Here is a 22,312-nt window from a genome sequence, read left to right on the forward strand (position 1 = left end):
AAGAAACGCTCAACATAGTAGTATCGCGCAAACCGAAAAACCCGAGATATTCAGCAGCTGAAAATAAGCGTATAGGAGTTAAAACCATGAAATTGAACATAATTACATACTTTATATAGTCACGTTCAACCCTTCACAAATAAATATACACAAGTTGGAATAAATTCAATTTATTTTACCTTCTATAAACGATAAATGATTGCGCTTTTTTCTAGGGATCAATTATGGGTACTATTTGCAACGATGCACTAGAAATTCAGTTAGTATTTCGTAGTACCAGGTCCATTTGACAACCAACTTTTCATAAATTTTTTTGGTTCTCTGCAGTCAGTCGGTGGTGTTAGTGTCAATTTTGTACGTTTGGAGTTGGGGCATGGCGTGGTAAAATGGTTCGGATTAATTAGTCAATTAGCTTCTTTGACTTGAAATACTTGCGCAAGTAGAGCACTTGCCAGGTAGCCAGACCAAACAGGCAGCACATGGAAAAGACACTGAAGTACAGCACTCGACTGTTCGTCGACTCTGAAAACAAGAATAATTCGATTCCATTGACACAGAAAGTCAACCATGTTGTAAATTTCAAAAATTAAACGCAAAGCGATTAGAAAATTCCTTTGTACTCACCGTTTGTATCCCGCATGTATTCCTCTCGCTCCTTCATGTACGAAAAGTCATTGACTATGGACTCGCTCAAGTCTTCCAGTCGTCTCAGTTCAATCTCCAGGGGCTTCAATTTTTCCACTTTTCCTGTTTCTTCGTAGTTTTTGGCCTCAACTCCATGTTTCAACACTAACTTAACTTCTCTACTGGGTCCGCTTTCAGGTCCCTGTGAAATGAAGCAGACTTCGAAGCGGTCGTAATCTTCAGTGGTGAACGCAAACTTTCCGCTGCTTGCATCTTCTTTGGTGAAGAGAACGTGCTGCTTCATGTCAGTTACCTGCAACAAGGTCAAATTTATGAAAATCAATTCTAGAAGCTTAGTACCAGCTGGTTGATGGTTCCATAAAAAGTCGTACCAGAATGTGTACATTTGATCCGGTTCCCCCTTCGGTCAGTTGATAGTCTCCAGTAACCAAGACATTTTTATGAACTTCATCTTTCAAGCACTTTCGTTTACCACTGTCCAACATAAATTGAATACAAGTTGCACTAGTGATAACTAGGAGAAAGGTAAGGAGTCTCCAAATCATAATTCTCACTGAAAGAAAATAAGTTGATAAAAAACTGATTAAATGTAGAAAAAGAAAGAGTACTTGAAAAAAAGTTCCACTTGCGATAAAAAGTTTTTTTGTTCTGATAAACTTATTAAATAGGTCAAATGTCTTCAAAAGCAACGTGTGGAGTACCTTCAATGGAAGGTTTTCAGAGACCTTCGCGAATGTTTAAAAGAGATATCACGTTTGCCAATCATCCCACAAGAGGTCTTTTTCTTAGAGACTCAGGTGAAGCATATCAACTACCCTGAGATCAACATTCTGTCCCTACCTGGTGCTGGGGTTGGACACGTCCAACACTTCCTACCTGTGGCAGTCGGTCATATTTGGAAGTTTGACCTTGAGCAACGCAAGAAACATGATTTTGGGGTGAAATGGAATTTTTCAAAAAATCGAATTGAGCATGTCATGCTCAAGTTTCTCGCGACAACTGAAAATATCAGAAAATAATATCAGAAGAACCGAACTACAATCGCGGGAAAGTAGTCGAAAAGGCAGCGGGAAATTGATATTCGCAATTTCCAGATATAAGATTACAAGAGAGTAGAGCTGTCTTATTCGAAACAGAAGGCAGTGCGATCGCGAGTAAAGAAGAGATAAATTAGAAGTGGACCAGAGTGAACCTTCGGTGGAAAGGTGGACATTCTCTGAAAAGGATATTGCTGATCTGTTACATAAATTACCAGATACTTCAGCAGTAGCAGCTGATGGCTTTCCACCATTTGTGCAGGGGCAGAACGCCAAAGTTCTTTCTCTAAAAATTTAAGTATTACTAAATACGCGATGTCAGTATCCTCCCATATTTGTCTTTATGTCTCCAAAAAACTAATTAAAAAAATTATGTATTTCAAAATTAGGCATAAACTGTCTTATTGCCAACTTGGTTTTATGTAAAAGCCATGCACTTAAATTATATTACATTGATAAACTTTATACTTGCAATGATATTTTTGACGACTTTTGTGCTGTCTACTGTGACATGCAAAAAACATTTGACTCCGTGTCTCAAAGAGTTTTTTGTAACATTCGTCTACTGCAGTCACACATGAGGCTTAAGAAAAATAGGCCCTATAACCACTGGCTCAAGGGTCAGGGACACTATCTCTTGTGTTTTTCTACCTCAAGAACGGTCGGAGCCAGTTCGGTTCGCTTGTGACATGAGACTACGACCCGTTACAGCTTAAAGGCTACTACTAAAATATCCCCCCACTCTAGAATTAGAAACGTCCCCATACTTAGGTCTCTAGATACCCAAAATACATGAACGCCGTTAAAAACCGGGTTGGAACAATCCGTTAAGTTACTTTTTATTAGACAGTGGAACTTTGATCCATTTCAGATGGATCAACCTAAAACTCGCCTTACCTCAACATAACAATCATAAAACACACTCTAGAATTTAAATTAAGTACTCACATTGTAGCACGCTCAAGAACCAGGAAGTAAATAAGTCGGTAAACAACTCAAGAATTAATAAAGTAACTAATATGAGTTTAATGTTAGTCAGTTTCAACAACAAGAACAAGTTTTTACTCTAGACTGCAAGTTCTCGTGAACCATTGGGACACTCTAGCTGTCCACCTTTCCACCGAAGGTTCACTCTGGTCCAGTCAAGAATAGTATTCCAATCGTAATAATCCAACTCGAGGGAATGCTCTCGTCTCTGTCACAGATGGGACAGCTCTACTCTCGATTATTATAGTGATGGAAATTGCGAATAGCAATTTCCTACTGTTTTTTCTTGCGACTTTCCCGCGTGTGTGTCTTAATCGTTCTGAAATTGTTCTGATCTCTTTTTCTGATTTTCAGTTCTCGCGAGAAAATCGTGCATGACAGGTTCCATTCGAAACTTTGAAAAATTAAATTTCACTCCAAAATCAAGTGTTTTTTGCTTCTCTCAAGGTCAAACTTCCAAATATGACCGACTGGCACATACTCCCCGGACTCGAGATCGATGTCCTCATCGCGCGCTGTCTTCTGCCAGTGAGTCCCAGAAAAACCGAGTGTTGCTCAAGATACAGTGCCAGTGGTCATTTACAGAAGTTTGCAGCAGATTTAAGCTTATCTACACCCCAAAATTCACAGCCATTTAAAATTTTCACACTATTGCTAAACAGCAACCAAAATCTGCATACACCTGCACCCTTGAATTTTCGCTTTTCAAGCCAATCATTTTAAAATCTCTTTTGTCCTATTCAATCAGGAAATTGTCATGCAGCATTTTCGATTTATATAATAAATATAGTATATTAGTAACAATATTTGCTTTGTTAAAATTTCTTTTTCGTGAATCCAAGTTTCACTCAGATCCACGCTCAAGCCCCCCTTCCCTCTCAAGACTCAAGATCCATCCGATTTGCCCATTCATCTCGTGCTCTTCACCTTGGAGGTACTGCATCCTGAAGTGCTAGATGCGGCAAACTGTCTCAACAGTTCCTCTTCATCATCGGAACTAATCACAATCTCCTCCCAAGCCTTCAGCTGTTCATAGGATCGCATCCATTCTCTCTGCTCCTGCAATCTCTTTGCTTGGTTGGGTAGTGCCTTCACCCTAGCTTCTCGGTTCAAGCAAAAGGAGTTGTGCAGGCTCAAGCTCACGTTCTTCGCCAGGTCTTCCTCTAGTATCGACTCCCTCGCTTTGGTATTGTCTCTAGACATCTTACCCACTCTTTTCCATCCTGTCGTGATCGCATTACGATGGGTTAGCAGGGGTCTCTTGAAAGCTTCCGGCCCAATCTCGGCCTGGAACTGTCGATACTCTTTTTGATGTTTTCTCATGTGATCTTTCGTTGTCATGTACAACCAAGACGTCAGTGTCGCCCGAAACCATGGAAAGTACCTCAAGCGACTCCATACGTGCCTGACTTCCGTCGGTATGGCGAATACTTTGCACGCAGTCTCAAACAACTCGAGTCTCCTGCTGTAGTCTATCGCGTATATTGACTCAGCCGTTGGCGTCGTCGCCTCCCGATACTTCGTTATATTCTCTTCTATCCATCTCAGGGCTAACATCGTACTCACTACTAAGAGCGTCACCTTCTGCCGGTGATCCGGTAGTCCGATCGACCGAATCTCTTCCACATCCCACACCAGGCAAAGGTTCTTGTGATCTGGATACCACACCGTTTGTGCCAAGCAGTGGCATGGGCATTCCCCATGAGAGATCTCAATGCTCCTGAGATTACGCTCCCCTGAGGCTTCCAAGAGAGGCTCAAGCTCCATCATTTTCTCGTGCATCGTGTCGTTGTCTTCCAGGTTCGGAGTACTTCCCACAGGTTTCCCGATCACGTTTTGTCTCTCGTGATCGCTCGTGTTTTCTCTTTCCAACTTCAGAAGATCTTCTCCCCAGATTTCGCTTAAGTCATCTCTCAATTCTTTTGGTACTGTCCCTTTGATTTTTCTCAACAACTTGTGCGAGTGATGCGACATCCGAGCCAACCTCACACACTTGGGCACTGAGAAGGCCTTGTCCACCAGTATTCTCTGGCTGGACACTTCCACCATCGCCATGTGTAGCGGGTAGTGACTTCCGCACAAGTTGGCCATCATTGACCCTATCAGCGATTTCGCGTTCAATGGCAAGCCATAAGCTTCGCTCATGGGAAATCCCATTTCCGCCTCAAGACCAACCTTCCAGCTCCGGATGTGTTTTTGAGTCACCTGCAACACCCCGGGCCATGATTCTACGCTCAACGCCGTCACTAAATGATGTTCAGACTCCAGTCTCTCCAGTGCCTGCAGACCACACATTCTCGAGAAGAATCCGAGAGCTGTCGCTATATTCACCGTGGTTCTCGCGTAACATTCCGCTATTATTTGCACTTCACTTTTCTCCCTTTCTGTGATGTCTTCGAACCAAGTGACCAGGTCTTCTTTTTGAAACGACAGTATTCTGACGCATGACCGTCCATCGCAGATGTGCTCTCCGTTCCCACACGTCGAATCCAGACAGCTACCCGGCTCCAATTTCTTTGCTGACCCGGGGTCGCTCGTCCTTTCGCTTGGCTCTTGCATCTGGGGTGTGATTAGCTTATGTAGCACACTCAACTTCGCCAGATCTTCATCTTCCGTTGGTGCTAACCTCACTCGCTCGGTGGTTTCCTCGATTAGACTCGCATGGGGATGTGGACACCAGGAGGGTCTTAGTAGCTTCCATATCACTCCCAAGTTCGTGGTTAACAAGCCATCTCCACCGCCCATGTTCACTTCAACTCTCTTGTTTGAGCGCGGTATGCTTATCACCTCTGGTGTTTTCTCAAGAATCAGGCCCAGGCTCGGCCCCTCTTTCTCCACCGCGTCTATCTCCATTATTCTTTCTGTCCAAAACTTCAGTAGCTCCGCTACCTCATGGTTTCTGTGGGCTCCTCCAGCTTCCGAGTCTAAGAAGGGATTGTAGGCTATTCCCATCACTCCAGACACATATTGGTATTCCCCCTTCTCACTGAGTCTCGAGTACTGTTCTGACGAGGCCAGGTTACGGTGAACATCATGTTCTTCCTCGAACTTCTTATTAGAGAACCTCCGTACCTCGTCCAGCTTTCGATGGTTCTCTAAGGATAGTCTGGAACCATCTTCTTTCTCTATTCCTGTACTCTGATATACGTTCAAGATGATCGTTGAGACTCTTCTCTCCATGGTTTTACTTCCACTTGCTCTCTGGTGGCATGCCAGGATGGTGCTATCAGACATCATTGACATTGTCCATCTCAAGAAACATGTGGCATCTTTTCTTCTAGCCAGGCTCAAGCCTGAATTGTCCCTGGCCACGTGTTGCATCAGTGCCTGATACACCTCTAGCTTCTTGCTTCCCAACTTCAGCCTGTCATACGAGGTCAATGTCTCCAACTCTATTCCCACCAGACTCCAGGTGAACATTAATTGTCCCGCAGTTCTAACGAAGGGATTCGCCATTAGTGGCGGTGCTGATGAGGATGTTCTCATCGCCTCTTCAAAATGATCCTTCAACAAACTCTGCCAGGACCTCTTCAGATGACTTGCCATCTCTATCTTATTAACCTCGGCTTTTTGCTGGGTGGCCCAATTGCGTCGCCTGCGAGCTATTCCACTGTCCAACTTCTTCAAGCAGTCCTCCATTTCCTTCAATGTTTCGAGGGCCACCCACCACGTCCGGGAAGTGTTCCTCGTCTTGCTCCTCTCCAATGGATCACTCGTCACTTGTTTGCCCATGTCCTGATGTGCCTTCGAGATCCATTCTTTGCCGATCTCCACTTCCCCTACCTGTCCGTTCGTTGAACCTCTCTTCACGTTTACCTTCTGAGGCTTGAAGTCTTCTTCTGACGTCGAACTGGTGGAAACCTCTATTTCCTTTTCTACTTCAAGTGGTTTCCTGAGCTCCGAGCTGTTCTTGTATGCCGCCGTCTTGCATCGGGCCAAAACGATGGGCGCCGTCTCTCTCAAGTTTCCTTCCGAAACAGCATCCACTGAAGGACTACCCCATCCTTCCACTTCTCTCTTCCTCTTGCGAGTCTTCACATCTCTGCTCGAGGGTGTTGTGGCTATCATCATTGATTCGACCTCTCCATCCACTCCTTCCAACTCTTGCCTCCCCCCTGCTCGAGCCTTAAGGATATTAGTACTTTTAATCATATTACTAGTCCCAACCTTATCCCTTTTTATATCATCAACCATTTTATCCACAGTTTTTTGTTTCAGAGTAGAGCTGTCCTCACATTTCTCTTTTCTAGTCTTCGATCGTGCGTTCCTCAGCTCCACTAGCTTGTTCAGCAGCTCTCTTCTTGCTTTCTCATCCAGGCCCGTTCCTATCAGGAGCGGTTCCCCGAATCTCACTACTGCGTCCCACAGTTCCTTCTTGAACTTGTCCAGCGTCGTCTCGCTGCCCACTTCTCGATTGAATTCCCCCAGGAATTCCTGCCAAGCGTCATCCTCGAGAGATCCCAAGAATATGTCCCTGTTCCCTTCGAACGTGTTCTTCTCCCTTTCCTCCGAGCTCAAGAGTAACATCCCCATATTGAAGGTCTCACCTGCCAATGGCAACTCTAGGTTCTTCCGCGGGGACGGTTTCAGAGGTGGTGTGGCAGTATCTGCCCAATTCTCTTCGCTCAAGTCTTTCAACAGCTCTTGAGTGGTGAGTTCCTCCCCTGATGGCCCTGGTTCAGGTGTATTCCCCACCTCCATGTCTTCTCCAGCTTCACTGAGAGTTTCATCCATACTCTCTTCCTCTGATTCATTTCTTCTTCTCTCGAGAATTCTTTTGAATCGATCCTCAACGGGTCCACTCCTCTTGTCTCCAGGCGTGTCTACAGACAGTGGTGACGGTGTCGTAGGATCCAGCTTTTTATATTCCGTCAGGGCTACATGCAGTTGACCTGCTGCATCTAGTTCTGTTCCCTCCTGTGTCACTTCTACTTGTTCCAAGCCATAGGGTGCCTTGTATTTTCTCGTGGCAAATTTCATTTCGTCCACCAATGCGACGTGTCCCTCCATCACGATCATCCTGCCATCATCCCATATGGGTAGCATATTCTCAAGTCCTTCCTTTTCAAGAGTCCTCAAGACTTTCCGCACCTCATATCCAGGGGGCTGCGAACCTCTACTCTTTTTCGCTTGCGTCGTCCACGAATTTACCTTCCTCTCGCTGATGTGGAAGTAGACTGCCGCCGTGTAGCCGATGAACAGGGGATCCCAGCCATCCGTGAAATGCCTCTGCGTTTCCTCCGTCATCATCTTCGCCATTATGGAGGGAACCACCAAGGGACTATTCATTCCCAAGGTCATCCTCCTGACTGTCGGGAACTCAGGCATGGTGGCTGGTAGGATTTCTTTCTCCATTATGGCCTCCAGCTCCCTCTTGACTAGTGCAAAGCACTCCTTCCAGGCGGGGATTCTCAAGACTTCTCGTCCGTTGGCCGTCAATGGGTTTAGGTTCCAAAACTTTGGATACATTTCAATGGGCCCTCTCGCTTGCCTCCCATTCTGCATTGCATTTGTCCCCTGAAGTTGCACACCATCATCTCAGCATCTTTCACTTTTCCGAAGAGTACCGTGTTGCTCATACGCGCCCTGAGCACCTCCTGCTGACACCAATTCAGCGCTGTACCATCCAGTACGCTGATGAGACTCAAGTGCGTCACCGAGTGACGATACGTTATCACCAGGGGATCTGGAAACGCGTACGTCACTGCTGGACCATAGATGCAGGTCACCACCTCCTCTAGACCCCGGATTATCCCCATTGGGTCCGACCTCATTGCCAGGCACAGGTCCGTCAACAGAGGCATCCCTCTGTTCGCCTTCTCCCATTCTTCTCTCGAGGTTGGGTTCTCATCTTCACCCGTCATGTATCGATTCTGCATCATCAGGTATTGCACCAGCAGTGTCTTCAACCCTGCGGCACACTTGTAGGAGCTGGTTTCAATGCTCGTGTGGACTCTCCCCATAGACAGAGGTTCTCCATATTCCATTAACCGATGAAACGATACCAATTCCCCATGGGTCAAGAGTACTAGTGCCAGATACCCATCAACTCGAAGTGTCTCCACTCCTCGACTAAACATGTATGCTGGGCCCATGTTGAACAAGTATCTGGGGTAAACCAAATACAGGGCCAAGAGCAGGCTGATGGACATGCCCAGTATCTCCTGTACGAAGGCTCCGAAGATAGTCGCCGTGGTGCCGAACACTCCTGCCAAGAATTCTCTCTCCCAGCAAGGACTCAAGAACTTGAGAATCTCGTAATCTCTCCTAGTCTTCAATTCGCCGTTGGCGTGCTCTCTCCAAAATCCTCCAATCGTCACTTCATTGGCGGCCGAGACAAATCTAACCACCGTCATGTCTCTCGTTTCCGCTAGCTCCAGTTGCTTCTCTAGAAAACTCCAGATTTGTTTCACGAGGAGTGGTGCTTCCTCCCTCGTCTTATTCGTGACGTTCTCCAGCCTTGGTGTCAGGAATGGCCACCAGCCATTCTCTTGAGTCAAGCGATATTTCATCGATTCTAACTGTTTCTCCGTCTCGACCACATTTCTTCTCTCGTTGTTGGGACCTCTAGTCCTGCTGGTGGAATTTGCGACTTTCACATCCATACTCCGGAACCACAGGCTGGCCGTCAACTGGTTTATCGCCGGGTGGTCGTCCCCGATGACTGGGCTGAACTTGAGTTGTCTAGCAAAGTTCGATATCTCTAGCAAGAGTACCTCATCCAATACAATCAGGACGTCGGCCAGTCCGTAAAAGCCCCTCAGTGCATGAGATATGTCAGCCCATGCCGCCGGCAATTCTGATTTGTAAAGCCTCAAGTTCAATGGCTCCAGCTCTCGATTGGGGGCTGCCATCAGAATCCGCCATTCACTCCCTTCTGCTATCAGGATCAAGACCGCGTACACGAATTGTAGGGCGGGTGGCATACTTGCGTATCCCGGGGATGTGGTAAACACCACCTTCGTCTTGGACCCAAATCTCGAGGCTACGTTCTCTTGTACCTCATTCATCGCCGCAAATAACGCCTGAATAGCCTCCCATATCTTCTTTGATGTCGGAATCTCCTTGCCCTTCAGTTGCTCAAGAAGTCCCATCGCGTGCAGGTGATCATTCATTCCTGCAAACATTAGCAGCTCAGGTTCACAGGGCATCTCCGACTTTATTGCCACCACTAGAGTCAACATCTGGTTCAATTCGGCTCCTGGCAAGGAGTATACCAGAGTCTCCGGCCAGAACAACTTGGGAGACGTTCCTTCGAAGTCCGATCCCGCCACAATGACTTCTCTTGCAGCAGCTGGATCTGCTCTATCATAAACTGCCAGAGTTTTGGCCAGTTGGGTGCCACCACAGGGCTTCCCGTACCTGGGATCTTCTGCCAACTTCGGACCTTCGTAAGCGGCATCAGGCAATTCCATTCCCCCCGGATTGAGTAGCTTGTCTACCACCTTCAACTGCGCCGGTGTTGCCAACCTGATCCTAGCGATGCCAGTTCGGTGCTTGGGAGGTTCTGTTATAAGTCCAGGACCCCCCAACAGTTTGAGAGGCCTGTAGTTAATGGGTCCCATGATCGTTTTTGTGGGAATTCCAGTCAGGTCTGTGGTCTCCATTAACTTCGCTCTCGAGAAGTGCGCTTCGTGAGCTTTCAACCAGTCTATGCAATGATGTCTATTCAGATCCTCGTGCGACACTCGTTCGATCCCCAGGGTTTCCGCCAACTCTCGTCTGCATTCCAAACTCTCTAGATCCAGTTCCTTCACCTTCTCAGGATATCTCAAGCGGGCAGTCTCCATAGACTTCTTTTCTCTCTTGCCATCTGCCACCACCACAGAGGACATCGCCGAGCCCGGAGGTGTTGATGACTCTACCTCCTCCGACTCCATTGGCGTGGCACTCTGCAATCGGGTCTGATTGCTCCTTGAACTGTCTCTAGCATCAACTCTCGCTCCCAAGCGACCAGCCAAGGCCCTCGAGGCAAGGAATGGTGGGTTGGGAGGTGGTCCTAAAGTGAATTGGGCTGTCTCCAGCAGGTCCGCCTCTAGCGTGTTAATGTGTTCCTGGAAGACGTCGTTCAGCCACTCCGCTCCCCTTGGCCTATCGAAATGGATTCCATCTTTTGAGGTGTCTTCAGGGAATCCCTTTTTCTCCATACGTTCTGCTATGTCCAACAGCCTGAGAGGAAGCACACTCTTCCGGTGTATGTCTCGGATCATCTTGTTCAGGCTCCGCACCTTCTGGTTCATCTCTAGGGCGTGCTGATCAAACATCATGTTGTAGGGGACCGTGCATACCGTCAGCAGGATGGGGTCCATCTGGATCCTCAGTTCCTCAAGAAGGCAGCTCATCTTGTCGCACAGCCTCGCTACTTTCCTCGCTTCTCCCCTTGACACGTCGTTGGTCCCAACCATCAGGGTCACTGTGTAAACTTTGGTCATCCCTAGCATGTCCAGGGTTGCCAACATCTGTGGCGTGGCAGCTCCAGCGAAACTCAAGACTCCTGTCTGCCAATGGGACCGTATCTGGGTCAACACCCGCACCAGGCTATCCCCTATAATTAGGTGAACTGCACCCTCTGGCACACGAGGTGGCGCTAGATACTCCACCCAGGCTGCGTCATGGAAGCAGTCCCTCCTGGCTCCCTGTTCCGCACTCCAGTCCAGCCGATTGTGCCTGTGGTAGTTCCCTTCTGTATTCTTCTTATAGCTTGCGATCACGACATTCCTGACCGGCTGTTCCCTCCAAGTTGGGGGAAGCTCTGGCCTTGTCGATCTTTCACGACTCTGCTGTTGCAATTTCTCGCCTAGCTCCTTCAGGCGCGATGAGGCGCCACTCACCTGACTGCCACTCGAGGTCGAGGTTGGGGTATATCCTGGTAACACCACATCCATCAGAGGACGTACAGGTTGTGTCTCTAGGTTGCGCAAGGAAGGCGTCACGTCATTCGGTATCCAGACCTCTAACCCTTCGCTCATGTGTTCTCTGGCCTCGCGGTCAAGGTTGAACCGTCCTCTAGCCCTGGGAGCTTCATCCACCTCCATGCGCGACTCTGGCCTCGAGCTGGTCACCACTCGTTCGTTTGACCTGGCTCCCTTCTGTGCGTCAAGCTCGCGTTGTCGCTGTTCTATCCTTTCCAACTCCGACTTCAGTTGATCACGATTTGCGACGTTCTCCCGCACCCTCAGCTCCTGCTGATGTTCAGCCCTTAGCATCTCAAGTAATTTCGACGTCTGATCTCGCTCGTCGACTGCCTGGTCTCTCTCCAGCTGAAGCTTCTCCCTGTCCAGCTTCGCCTGATCCCGATCGAGGTTCGCTTTATTCCTCTCCTTCAGCGCCTTCTCGAGCTCTTTCTTTAGAACCCCCAGATCCGGATATGCCTCTGTCGTCTGTTGCGCTCGCGACATCGACGGCACCTTACTCGAGCTCTGGCCTGTGGATCTTGCTGTTGGTCTCGTCGGTAGCGGAAACTCTCCTGCGCCGTGTTCGGTGTTGTTACTCAGGCCAGGATTTCTTGCCAAGTCAAAGCCCCTTACTCCTCCATCCGCATTCCAAGATAACCATCCGGTCTGTTCTCGATTTGATATGCCCTCGGTGGTGTAGCCGACCATCAAGACAGCCTCCGTCGCAGACTCCCTGCACTCACCCTGGTCCTCCAACTGGAGGATCGCATTCAGCATCACCGCCATTCTCTCGTCTATCTGGGTGTAGTCCAGGTCCCTCAAGCGTCTGTACAGCTGGTCAAGAGTGGGCTTCTTCAGAGCCGCGGGCACGGAGTTCCAGAATCGGTCTGCCATTTTTGCAACTTCGGGATGTATATAGGTAGATGTTAACCAGCTCAAGAATTACCTTACCAACTCAAGAATTATCTTACCAACTCAAGTATTACCCAATTCAAGAATTCTCTAGAAATGTTCTCTTGCAACTACTTGCTGTAGATTCGGATTATCGCGTGTTCAATCAAGATTCTCTCTTTTTGTTTCTCGCTTGAGTGTAGTTGGATTTTCAACTTTGTTTTTCAAACTCGATCTGAAAACAGAAAGCTTATTAAAACTTAGCATGTCACGTTCCTAACCTAGGGACCCCCCTTCTACCCATATGGTTAAAATCTTATCATTCTCATATCACTTAAAGCAATTCGATTGGATTTTCCTTTAAGAACATGCAGATTCATTTTATGTTTTAGCACCATCAATTCTTTCTTTTAAAATTCAATTGTCATGCCAATCACATCTTAAGATCCTTTTACCTGCGCCGCACCCCAGTACCTAACTCAAGACTCCTCCCTCACACCCGCCCTGATACCTCCATGTACCCGACTCAGGCGATGCTCAAGTAGTACTTCTTGTGAAGATGCACCATTATCTCTGTTTCTGCAAAGACCACATGTAGGATAGCGTACAATTCCCTCGAGCTCAGTTTGCCCCTGTTTGGGTCGTACACCGGCATCGAGACCTCCACTATTCCTCTTTCAATCATGAAGTCACGTAGTCTTGTCAGTGCCAATATCACGTGTTCGGGATCAATTGTGTTTCTGTCGTTGACTCTCGTTACTAGGAAGCAGAGGTATTTGCCCGGGACCTGTGCCACTGACGGTGGAAGCGCTGCCATGCCTCCCAGTCCTGGCCTCTGTCTGAACAGAAACTCTACGTTCTGGTACTCTCTTTTGAAGTCAGCCTCCAACCTTGATTTGAAACTCATGTCCGCCGTGATGCAGATCGCGCTGGTCCTGTTTGACAGGATGAAGTCGCTATCCGTTATCATGATGTTCTCTGAGTATTCATTGGGTATTTCGAATTTCGTTTTGAAATTCCTTCCTATGGTAGGCTCTGGTTCTTCTTCCTCCAGTTCCAATCCGCTTGTTTCCCTCACTTCCTTGAGCTTCTTTATCATCAAATTTTCGGTGTGGGTAAGTCCTACCCCCACTCCCCGGACAAAAATATTTATCGACGTCCCCGTCGATGTAGTCGGGTCTGAATTGTCCTTAGGGATGTCCAGTGGCCTGTCTGTTGCTGTCCATCCGAAAAGAGGGTCCTCTGTCTTCATGTAATTTGCTGCTGATACATCGATTTGCTGAATGCTTTGTCCTTCGCGGCTCTCGTCCTTGACATCACGCATCCACTCTAGAATCCTCAAGTTCGTGTTCTCCCTCCTTTCTATCTCACTCTGTTCGAGATCCGTCTCCAATTCTGGCGTCGAGTAATCATCCTGCGGATAATGTCCACCATCGTCAATGACCTGCCATTCCTCTCCGGCTTCCAGTTCGCCTGCGCTTAGTAGTTCATCGCCCAACTTGTCTGGCTGTATCTTATCGATCAAGAAGTCATCCCCGTACCTATTGTACCTCATGCCTGTGCGTTTACGATTGCCAGTCCTGGTTTCCGGTGGTGTTGGTCGATCCGGCTCCATCCACTTCGGTACCTCGTTTTGCTCTGGGTCGTTCCAGTCTTCTTCTACAAATGAACCTGCATCCGACTCCACTTCTATCTTTTCGTTGTCGTCCAAACTCAAGTTCTCATTACCATCATTTTTCTCTCTAGTGCCTTTCTCATTCACTTCGCACGCTGGTTCCACCACCAGGTACTCAAGACCTTCCATGTCTTTTGGTAGGCACCAGTCCTCCGGGGACGGGACATGAGGCTTCAGATTTTCGTAATGTGCTGCTCGCCCTGTACTCAAGCGATAGAACCGTCCTTGTTGATGTACTTCCGTAATCATGAACGGTCCTCTCCATTTCTTGAGTAGTTTCTTTGTTCCCTTGGGCGGTATGACATTTTGGAAGACCCACACGTATTGGCCCACTTCGTATGGCTTTGCTCTTAGTATCTTTTCGTCATATTTCTTGCGTTGCCTCATTTGCGCTTGCGCCGTGTTTCTCCGACATAGCTCGTTTAGCTCTTGTTGTCTTTTGATCGCTTCCTTCACGTATGCTTGAGGTGACGTCCTCTTCCCCTCGTACTCCGGGTAAAAGAATGTTATAGGCATTGCCCTTTCCCTGCCTGTCAACATCATGAAAGGACTGATACCCGTCGTTGAGTGCTGAGTACTATTATAGGCTCCTACTACCTGTGGCAGATATTTGTCCCAGTCCGTCATGTATCTCGAGCAGTACACCCTGAGCATGTTGACCAGTGTCCTGTTCTGTCTCTCTACCAACCCATTGGTCTGTGGATGATAGGTCGTCGAGTGCGCTTGAGCAATGTGTGATCTCTTCATCAATTCTTTTGTCAAGTCCCCCACAAAAGCCTTGCCGTTGTCCGACTGGAAAGTCATTGGACAACCATACCGCGATATCCAATGCGTTATCAGGTGATCACATGTCTCCTCTGCCGAGGCTGTCTGGCACGGAACCGCTTCCGCCAACTTGGTGAAGTGATCTATTATAACTAGTATTTGGTTATAACCCGACTCCGTCATGCAGATTTTCTGATGGTCTATCTGCACCACTTCATTGAATTCCGAACTCTCGACAGACTTGAGGGGAAACTTCATCTTCCTTGGGTCTTTTACTTGAAGGCATGCTAGGCAGGCATTCACCCATCTCTCGCAAGCTTTTCTCATTCCCGGCCAATCAAACCTGTGAAGTATCCTTTGTTGTACTTTATCTATCCCCTGGTGGCCCATCTGGTCGTGTGATCTGAAAAGCACCTCCGTTTGGTACAATTGTGGTAGTATGATGAGGTTGTGTTTGTGTAATATTTTTTCCTCATCTCTTCTCTTGCACGCTACCACCCCTTCAGCTGTGTGATAAAGTAAATCTCTCTTTTCTTTGTAGAACTGGCTCAAGATCTTGTAGCTGTCTTCCTCAAGTTCCCCCTTCTCCTTGACTCCCGAATGGATCCATTTGGAGAGGTTACTTGTCATTTTGTCATTCCTCTGGGCCCTTATTAGGTCAGACAGCCTGTATCTCGCCTTAACGTGCTCCTTTAGCGCCATGATCTGTCCATTCATTTCACCAGGGTTGTGGATGTCATCGCTCAGCTTCACACATATCATCCTTTTCACGATTTTCATGTCGTCTTCTGGTACCAGATTCGTTCTGACGTTTGAGTTGCACGATAGTTCCCTTAGTGGTTTTCTTGAAACTGCTATTTTCTCGAGCTCTTCACCACCTCGTACCTCTTGTATTTCCAGATTGTACGTCCCTGAAGATGGATCCGTCTGTAATTCCCTGTCGTGCTGTCTTATCTTCTCTTCCGCCAGTATCATGCATAGACTGTCTTGGTCTTCGCTGCTCTCATCCGAGTCTTCATCCCATTCTTCACGCTCCCCGGACAATTTCCCTTCTCCGGTTTCGTCTTCTTCCATGAATCTGGACCACTCCCCGGACTCTTGATCTAGTCCCAGGTGTTCAACTTCTTCTCTGAATGTTACTTTCTTATCCCTGACTTTTGTCTGCTCCAGAATTTTGTCGGGGATTTTTTCAACTAGTGATCGCACAACTTCCTTGCTATCAGTGATGCTTCCTTTTGAGACGTCAGTATTGTTCACTGTTTCTTCTCTCCGAAGTATGGTTAGTTCCGGTGCCTCCTGACCTTTCCCTTGGATCACGGGCTTGTCATCTGATAGTTTCTCAAGCAACCTCATTAAGTCTTCATCTATTCGGACCGTTCCCTCCTCTACCTGGATGAGATCATAACCTTTTGCCTTGAGTGTTTCCCTCACGATCTTGGACTTGAGCATTATTCCTACCGGAATCCCTCTGCTTCTCTTCAAGATGGTCTTTTCAAAAGGCTCTTTCGGCAATTCGGGATGATCTTCAATCGGTTTGCCTGATTTGTCCAGCCATCTCGTGAGTGGAAGACTGTCGTACGTTTCTTTGTCCATAAAGGAGAAGCCGTCTTTGATCTCAGGTCTGTCCGCCTCTCTTTGTTCTTGCCTCTCGTAGAACTCCGTCTTCTTACTCAAGCTGTCAGCATTTTGATGTTTATCTCGTGTTCTGTGCTCAATTATCATGTTGTATCCATCCAAGCGAACTATCCACCTCCCAATATAGCTCTGGTCCATTGAGTACGTTTTCAGCCAGCTTAGTGCTCGGTTGTCGACTCGCAGCTTGAAGGGCTCACTGCCTAAGTATGCTCTGTATTTTTCGACAAAGGTGACCACCGCGAACATCTCTGCTTTCGGTGCTCCGTACTTCATTTCTGTGTCACTTAGGACCTTGCTCCCGTATGCTATTGGTCTCAAGACTGTCTTCCCATTCCATTCTTGTTCTTGATGGAGAATCCCAGAAATAGCGACTACTGATGCATCCGTGTCTAGCACGTACATCCCTTTCTCAGTCGGCATACCCAGTACTGGTGCCTCACACAGCTCTTTCTTTATTCTCTGGAATGACTCTTCTGCCGCGTTGTTCCACGTGAACTTCTTGCCCTTATGTCTCATTAATTGTTGCATCGGGTATACTTTGTCCGCATATCCCTTGATGAATTCTCTATAATAGTTGGCGAAACCCAGGAAGCTCATCAGCTGGTGTTCCGTCTTCGGTGATTTCCAGGTTAGGACTGCTTCCACGGCGTCTGGGTCAGGTCTGATACCGTGTTTATCTACCATCCTGCCCAAGTATTTGATCGAGTCCTTGAGTATCTCGCACTTTGATGGTTTACACTTCAGCCCCGATCTTTTCATGCACGCGAACACCTCGTCAAGCCTCTCGATGTGGTCTTCTAGTGTTGGCGTTGCTATTACCACGTCGTCCACGTAGCACATTACCAGGTTGCCGTACTTCTTCGTCACGCCTATCAACGCGTGTGCCATCAGCCGCTGAAACGTGGCTGTTGCATTGCAGAGTCCAAACGGCATCCGTTTCCATTGAAACAGACCCAACTCACAGGCGAACCCTGTCTTGTCCCTGTCTTGCTTCCTTAATGGTACCTGCCAAAAGGCCGAGCCTAAATCAAGAGTCGTAAAAAATTTCGCATCACCTAACTTCGAGAGGCTCTCATCAATTCTAGGTATGGGATAGGCATCCTTTACCGTGACGGAGTTCAGGTATCGAAAGTCACAACAAAACCTTAACTGGTCGCCTTTCTTTTTGGCCATCACTACTCCACACGCCCACGGTGACTTGGATGGTTCTATCATGTCATACTCTAGTAACGTTTCGATTTCTTTTCTACACGCGTCCGATTTGTGTGGGGTCATGCGCCTCGCCCCCTCCCTGTGTGGCACCGCGTTTTCCTCAAGTTCTATTTCATGTTCAACAAAATTACAACACCCGATATCCGCCTTATGCCTTGAAAAAACCTCCTCGTTCCGCTCTAGTACGTCCTTGATAGCTTCGAGCTGTTCATCTTTCAGTTTGCCCCTTAAATGTTCAATCTCCGGCAGAACCGGTTTATCAGTTTGCATTTCATCTAGTGTGGGTCGCTCTGGAAAGTTCGAACAGCTCGAAAGCCCATCGTCCGTTTCTGACTTAAGTGATTTGATAAGACTTGAAGAATCTTTTATTCTCTGCAATCGTCTCAAGATACAAATTTTGTCCCTGTGATTAGGACAATCAACAACTTCATTTTGTTTTGAGTTTTCAATTGTTTCGTATCGAGTTTTAACTGGTAAAGCATATCCCAGCTTCCTCCCTCTCTGTATCGTGATCGGTATATCAAGGGTATTCAACAAGACACTGACGCAGAGGCCGCTCTTCGTTATCGAAAATGATCTTCCTAAAACAGCAGCGCTTTGACTATTGGGATTCTGAACTATACACACTTGCTTGTTGTCACTTAGTTCATTATAATTTTTCATCCTCAAGCTTACGATTGCCGCTTCATTAGCTTTTAACCTCACTCTCCTACTCAAGAATACCGGTGCTTTGTTTTCATTCGCCATTATTAAATTTACCGGTTTGATTGCGTACCTCCTATCCGGGTTCCGTATCCTGAACATTGCATTATTTAGATCAATCGTTACGTCGAAATTCCTGATGAAGTCTCTGCCCAAAATGAATTGGTCAGATTCATCTAGGTTTTCTACCACGATGAAGCTCATCCACAGGTTACGTTCCCCCAAATTGAGGGCTATTATCGGCGTCCTGCCCAGCACCCGTAGGGCCCCTTTGTTTGCAGCTGACAGCCGTATTCTCGAGTCTATCAAGTCACCTTTGTCAAAGCCCATCTTTTCCCATGTTTCGATTGGTATGACGCTCAAGACTGCTCCCGTGTCAAGTAATCCACGCAACTGAGTCTTTTTGCCATTTATGTCTAGCACGTGCCCTGTCACGTCTGCTTCCGTCCCGATGTGCATTGCATCTTCTTCAAGCATGGCACAGTGTCCGATCGATCTTACTTTCAACTCTTCTTTCCCTACATAGATTTGTCCAATTAGGTCTTCGTCGCATGTTATCATCGTCTTGGTATAGATGTTGATTCCATCTATATTTAGCATGACCTCGTGTGGACCATAAGCTTCAGTGTACCTATTATCAACACGTACCGATTTGCTGCCCCCTCTCGTGAGTAGTGCCCTGAGCGCTCTAGAAGTCGTTTGTGGACTTATTCCACTCAAGTAATCTGCATACACGTCAATGTGCATTATCGTCTGGTCGCTCGGCTCGCTCAAGTTTCTGGTTACCTCGTGTCCGCCCACTGTGATTATCGACATTATTCTTGCTCCGATTTTCGATATTCCAAAAGGTTTACCTGTCACCATTTTCACGGTGTTACAATTCCCGGTCTTCATTGAGCCCGTTCTAGCCTCTGGTATTGAGTTCGATCCGGTTAATGCTCCTTTAAAATTCTGTCTTTCGATCTCCAACTTTAGTCGTTGCTCTATTTCTTTCGCAGCCAGATCTTGTTTCACTTTGGCAATTGCTTCCGTCGCCGCTTTCTCATAATTTATCTCTAGAGAGCTTCCGGCCGCGGACTCTAACGCACCGCTAACATGTGTCACAGCTTTCACTGTCTTCGTCGGCAATTCGGTGTTTGGTGCCCCCAAGTTCCTAGATTCAAACTCGTTTTGCCTGTTCCGCTGATTCTGCACCGCCGCTAATGCCAACTTATGTTTGGGGTGATTCTGGTCCTTGACCGCTTCCCAGAACAAGGGACAATCCATTCTGAAGTGCCCCTCCTGGTTACAGAAGAAGCATCTGGCGCCTATCTTGATGATTAAGCCATTATAGTACTCGTGTTCCTCCATCTGGCTCATATCCTCTTCATCCGGTGCATAACCTAGGCTCTTCATGCCTTGTTTGTACGTTGTGCAGTCAGCCACATGATGATCCGCTGACCCGCAGTTCGCGCATGATCTGCGCTTGTCCATATCATCTCTAGGTTTGTACCATGATGACCTCTGGGGTTGGCTTCCCCCTTGCGTGTTCCTGTTTTCGGAATATGAGTACTTCTTAGGTTTCATCAGCATGTATTCTCTTGATTTCTGTCTCATTTCTTCTGGGGTGGGTGCGCTGTCCTTCGACAATGTGTAGTATGTTGCTAACATTGTCCTTAAGTCATCACTTTTCACCCCATCGATGAACTTCGAGGCAATGCTAAAGTTCCGTCTATTTGTCGACTCCTCTGGGTCACTCCTCCTTCTCAAGCTCTCGAGGTCATCTAGGAACCGATCTATTGACTCGTCGTCCCTCTGCCTTCTCTTTTCAAATCGCATCATCGCTTGGTGACCCTTCATGCCTGACCCGAACCGATTCAGCAATATCTCGAAGATCTTGTCCGCGGTGTCGCGTTCTTCCTCCTTCTTTGCGACCACGCATTTTAATGCCGTTCCTTCCAAGTTGCTCAGTATGGCTGTACATGCTTGTCTTTCGTCACTCAAGTTATCTTGTTCTAGATGTAATCTCATCACTTCCACCCAAGTGTCAATGCATCCATCGGAGTCGTCCTTGAATTCTTTTGGCTTCTTGAATGTCTTTCTTGATTTTCCCTCTCTCCTGTCGCTCGAGTCAGTGTTCCTCGTGGCGAAGGCCTCTAGAGTCCTGTTCATCATCTCCCAAGTGCTGGCCCATGTCATAGCATCCGGTCCTGTGTTGCTGTTAGCTGTTGAATCTCCCGGAGCAGTCGTTGTATTCGACGTTCCATTCTTCATTATTGTTTTCGCAGCTGTTGGTGCTATGCTTATCGCATCCCTGGTTAAGGGCAACGGTGTCGATTGTCGTTTGTTCCTTTGTGGTTCTGCAAAGTCAACTCTGGTGCCTTGCGTACGATCCGCTGCCGGTCTTTCTTGTGGAGTAGAACCTCTCAAGATTGCATCCAACTTTGCCTGTATTTCACACGAACTCTCGGCTTGACTCCTGCTCATTGTGTCCATTCTCCTTTCAAGGCTCCCTAATTGGCTGTTGACATCATCATATCGGTTCTTCAACTGTTGCATGTCTGTTTTGATGTTCTTTTCTCGTTCTTCATTGGTGGCTTCTACCTTATCTGACATTTCCTTGAGTCTCTCATCTGTTGCCTTAGCTAGGTTAAAATAACTGTCTAGATACTCGTGCTTGTTGTATCTTATCTCCTTTTTTATCACCTCTCTGTCTTCTTCACTGTGCTTAAGTCTTTTGTCAATCTGATTTAATTTCGCCAACAAGTCACCCAGCTCAATGGTAGTCTCTTCGTGGTCAGCTGTCGGTCTCTCTTCGGCCGTAGCCTCTGCTTTAGCTTGTTCCTCTCTTGGATTGGCTTCTGAGGTCTTCGTGCTCACTGTCCCAAACGTTCGTGCTCTTTCTGCTTTTGGTTCTTCAGTCACGTTTTCTTTTGTTTTTATTCCGAACATTATTCCCAATTTTTCCGTAAAAGATGTCCTCTTTACTTGAGAGTCTTCTTTCACCGTTTCTTCGGTGTTGCCTATTGCATCTTCCGCGTCATCTATCGGTGAGAACTCTATGGGTTTCTGGTTCGGTTCCTCTGCATTGGGCATTGGAGTTGACTCTGTCGCCATCTTCCTTGTTTAATCCACACTTTGATCGGGTGTCTCTAGATCAATCTCGATGGTGGGTTCTACTCGCTCCCCTTCCGTGCCCTCTGTCGCCCTGTTCTCCGCTGTACTCCTTGTGCTGACCATGTTAACTGAAAAGTTCGTCTTCGTTATCTTTGGGCCCGTTGATGTCGTTCCGCGCAGCGATGAATTATATTTCGTGTTTGATCCACTTGACCTTTTTTCGAGCACCGGTACCCTACTCCGCCTCATTATTTCTATTTACAACTGCTTCTATTTACAATTTTATTATATACACGATTCTATTCTAAGGGTAAAAAAAATATTTTTTGTGGTAACAAATTCTGTACAACGTGTTAAAAACCTTATCCAATTCTCTTTCTAAAACCTCCGAAAAATTTTCCTTAATTTGGTCTTAACCCTACCTATTTCGATTTGTCTTATTCTGTCTTAAAACGCACTTGTTGTAATTTGACTTCAATTTCTATACCGTCCCAAGACTATTCGTCACTATCACAGTACTCTCCGTTAGTGTCCTAAGACCCTTGTACCAAGACCACTGTTCCAAGACTACTGTCCCAAGACTATTGTCCCAAGACTACTGTCCCAAGACCAGTGTCCCAAGGCTAGTGTCCCAAGACTACTGTCCCAAGGCTAGTGTCCCAAGGCTAGTGTCCCAAGACTACTGTCCCAAGGGTAGTGTCCCAAGACCAGTGTCCCAAGACTACTGTCCCAAGACTAGTGTCCCAAGGCTAGTGTCCCAAGACTACTGTCCC

At 47.1% G+C, this 22,312-nt stretch overlaps 5 protein-coding genes across 9 annotated transcripts in view; 1 reads left to right on the forward strand and 4 right to left on the reverse strand.

Moving 5' to 3' along the window:
* The window catches only part of LOC134851455 (DDB1- and CUL4-associated factor 5-like), a 333,286-nt gene that overhangs the window by 221,064 nt on the left and 89,910 nt on the right, over positions 1-22,312 (reverse strand). The gene's annotated exons all lie outside the window — the stretch shown is intronic.
* Positions 1-22,312, reverse strand: part of LOC134851453 (uncharacterized) — a 326,278-nt gene that overhangs the window by 214,051 nt on the left and 89,915 nt on the right. The window lies entirely within an intron of this gene.
* The window catches only part of LOC134851452 (transcription elongation factor SPT6-like), a 207,930-nt gene that overhangs the window by 19,823 nt on the left and 165,795 nt on the right, over positions 1-22,312 (reverse strand). The window lies entirely within an intron of this gene.
* LOC134851901 (transmembrane emp24 domain-containing protein 10-like) lies at positions 401-7,916 on the reverse strand. Its single transcript, XM_063868176.1, has 3 exons — positions 7,821-7,916; positions 625-937; positions 401-522 (listed from the first exon to the last, which is right to left on the reverse strand). Exons 1-3 carry the CDS (start codon positions 7,914-7,916, stop codon positions 401-403), a joined length of 531 nt encoding a protein of 176 aa, XP_063724246.1.
* LOC134851451 (uncharacterized) overlaps positions 1,295-22,312 on the forward strand; it is a 225,330-nt gene continuing 204,312 nt past the window's right edge. Inside the window, exon 1 of the mRNA XM_063867550.1 lies at positions 1,295-1,313. The gene's annotated coding sequence lies outside the window, so the exon portion shown is untranslated. The remainder of the gene's footprint in view (positions 1,314-22,312) is intronic.

The sequence above is a fragment of the Symsagittifera roscoffensis genome, chromosome 7, assembly GCF_963678635.1.
Source record: "Symsagittifera roscoffensis chromosome 7, txSymRosc1.1, whole genome shotgun sequence".
Taxonomy (NCBI): Eukaryota; Metazoa; Xenacoelomorpha; order Acoela; family Convolutidae; genus Symsagittifera; species Symsagittifera roscoffensis.